Source organism: Cyprinodon variegatus, unplaced genomic scaffold (assembly GCF_000732505.1).
Source record: "Cyprinodon variegatus isolate N-32 unplaced genomic scaffold, C_variegatus-1.0 Scaffold200, whole genome shotgun sequence".
In the NCBI taxonomy this organism is placed as follows: Eukaryota; Metazoa; Chordata; class Actinopteri; order Cyprinodontiformes; family Cyprinodontidae; genus Cyprinodon; species Cyprinodon variegatus.
Window position 1 is genome coordinate 631,624 of NW_015150653.1, and position 3,025 is coordinate 634,648.

At 37.3% G+C, this 3,025-nt stretch overlaps 1 protein-coding gene across 1 annotated transcript in view; it reads left to right on the forward strand.

Moving 5' to 3' along the window:
* pole4 (polymerase (DNA-directed), epsilon 4, accessory subunit) overlaps positions 1–2,608 on the forward strand; it is a 4,428-nt gene extending 1,820 nt beyond the window's left edge. Inside the window, exons 3-4 of the mRNA XM_015379804.1 lie at positions 2,193–2,234; positions 2,348–2,608. Of these exons, the coding sequence (XP_015235290.1) occupies positions 2,193–2,234; positions 2,348–2,361 (56 nt within the window). The 3' untranslated portion in view covers positions 2,362–2,608. The remainder of the gene's footprint in view (positions 1–2,192; positions 2,235–2,347) is intronic.
* Positions 2,609–3,025: the final 417 nt, after the last annotated feature.

The following is a 3,025-nucleotide window of genomic DNA, read 5'->3' on the forward strand; positions in this document are numbered from 1 at the left end:
AACAGACATAAACATTGCTGTACGCCGTCGCCATCTGCTGGCAGTATCTACTCATGCATCAGTCAACTTGACAGCTTTCACAGCTTTAGCTGCAAATTCAGAAAACACCAACGCTCGTATTCTATTCTGAGTCCTAGTCGTGTCCCTGCTGGTATCAAATATTTTGTTGTGCTTTTTCACACTTGATTCTGGACTTTTCCCTCTTTCTTTCCACACCACCGCTGAGAGGGAATTCACTGTGGTAAATACACCATTGAAAACACAAAAATAAATTATAATAAGCCTAAAAATAACCATCATTTAATTGAAAAGTTTTGTTTGCAGCTAAAGTTAGCTGCTGGAAGGTCATACTACATTACATTCCATCAAGTACACTTTGACAGACTCTTAAACTACATTCTAAAGAAGCTCTAAGAATGTTTATAATATTTGGTTCAAGTCAAGAAAATGGATTAAGGAAGACTAAGGCTCAGTGTCACAAACATCCATTGTTATAACGGCATCATTATAATCTATATTGACTAATATTATTACTCTGTAAAGTACTATGGGTCCTGTTACAAGTTTGTGTGGATATTTGGTCCCTCAGCTCTAGATGCATGATAGAACATATATTATGTACCGGTAGGTGTGAAATGATGTTAATCCATGATGATGATTTAGGAAAACAAAGCATACCAAGCCTAGACTGATCTGCACATAGAATCAACAGAGGTATTGGTATCAAACTCTTGTTCCTTGATTAAAAACGCTAGAATTGAAGAAAAGGAGAAGATGATTGGTTGGACTGTGTGGAACTCTGTTAAATGCTGAGGAGGAAGTTATATAAGTCGGTCTTGCCTGACCAGGGATACATCTTACCCCCACATTCTACATCCATCCACACCGCCCCGCTCCGCTCCACCCCGCTCAAGTAGGTTTAGCGGAGCACTTACTCAGTCATGTTAATCAATGAGAACTGTTCCACATCCACCGCTACTTCTCCGCACGTCATTGTCCACGTACATCTTCTCCAACCTTCACCGTCAAAATACGGAGGAAAATGAAAATATAGTAACAACATATCGGTAACTACAAATTAGAGCATTATTGTCACATATTCCCAAAAAAACTAAGACATTTTATTTAAATTATTTAATGCAAACTATTGGTACTTCAACACACCAGGAAGAAATCTTCTAATTTCGATCAAAATATTTATATTATACTAAAAAGCTTAAAAGTTTAATCAAATCAAGTCACAATAACTTCCAAGAGCGCATCTCGCCACCTCAAAAGAAATTCCTATCGCAGGCATGGATGAAAAGAATCTGAGTTTGGAGGTAGAGAATAAACCCTTTTTGTACGATCCTAATTATCCTCATTATAAAGGCTGCAGGCTTTGCTTTGGGCAGGCAGTCTAGAACCTAGTGGAGTTGGGCGGTTACTGAGGATGTGGGATTTCAGGGTTAGTAGATGAACACGCACCATCAAGGACTGGGGTTTTCCATCTGTGTACTGAGTTTTCAGCATAGCCTGCTGCATCAGTGTAATCATTCCAGTAATGTTGGTAGTTTCTGTATACTGTAGAGCAGGGGTGTCAAACTGGTTCCAGAAAGGGCCGTGTGGCTGCAGGTTTTCTTTCCAACCAAGCAATAGCACACCAGACTTCATTCATCTCATCAAGGGAGTCCAATCTGAACATGATGACTTGATGGGATGAATGGAGTCTGGTTTGCTATTGCTTGGTTGGAAAGAAAACCTGCATCCACACGGCCCTTTCTGGAACCAGTTTGACACCTGTGTTGTAGAGAAATAGGAGTTTTGGATTGACCCCCAGGTGTGGTAAGCTCTTCGTCAGGAAGCATTTTCATTGCATTAATAGATCAAATAATATATTACATTCCTTGTTCAAAATATAAGTTTAACTAATATACCACTAGAATATCATAGAGTGCAATAACTTGTTTTTAATGCATGTTTTTTTAATCAGTGAAACACAATTGTTAGAAGAGGCTAATAAATTCTTGCTATCGCAAGGACACATTCTTTGTTTTTCAAATGTAGTTTGAAGATAATTTGCATACATTTATCATGTCAGATAATTGTAATTAGCTAAAGCCTTTTATAAGGTATTTTGCAGAGTGTAGGAGACCCATCTGTTACTGATGTTATATAGAATATTAAACTTATATAATTTTTTGTTCCCACAGACAATGCTATTGAGGCTATAGATGAATTTGCTTTCCTGGAAGGTAAGTCTTGTTCAGATAAAAATTAAATCAGTTCAGTGTCCAGATACCTCCTTTTCGGTGCGGTTTTACATTTCTAACTCATTCAAAAATTATTTCTTCTTTTTTTTCTGCAGGCACACTGGATTAAAGACTCTTTTACGAGATCAATGCGCCGGTGTAATTTCTGCCATCATCCAATAAACAGTTTGCAGCAGCGGCAGCAGGGAGGAAGCTTTCTAAAGCGTCTCTTAATCAAATTTAACTCCAACATTCAGTGTTTGACAGCTTTTTATATAGCGGACACCCTGGAATTTTTTTTAACTGTAATGTGTATATTGTTCTGTAAATATTTGGGAATTCCTTGCATACATTGAAATAAATTTTATGTTTTAAACAACCGATTTGTCTGTACCAAAGTTTTGCGACTCCTTGTTTTTATAGTAAAACTAAATTGTGGCACAACTTTAAAGGTTTAGTGGAGGATGTTCTTTTTCCAGGTGGATTATCAAAATAAGCTGTCCTCCTAACTGTCAGTCATTCTAGTGATATGTTTACATAAGTCTACATGCTAGTTCCTATTTTAACTTACCGGTGGTGAATCTGACATAATGGAAAAATTGCAAATGTTTTAGAAAGTAGGCTTGTTTAAGCGATGCAAACATCAACTCATGAATGCTCTCACATGTATTAAATATATGTTCCGTCTCGAGAGCCGGTACAGGGTTGTGCATCTGCATTTCTTTTTTAAAGTGGAGAGCGTGGGTCTTTTAAAAAATTTGCAAAAATCCCGTACAATATCTTTAATAATACCT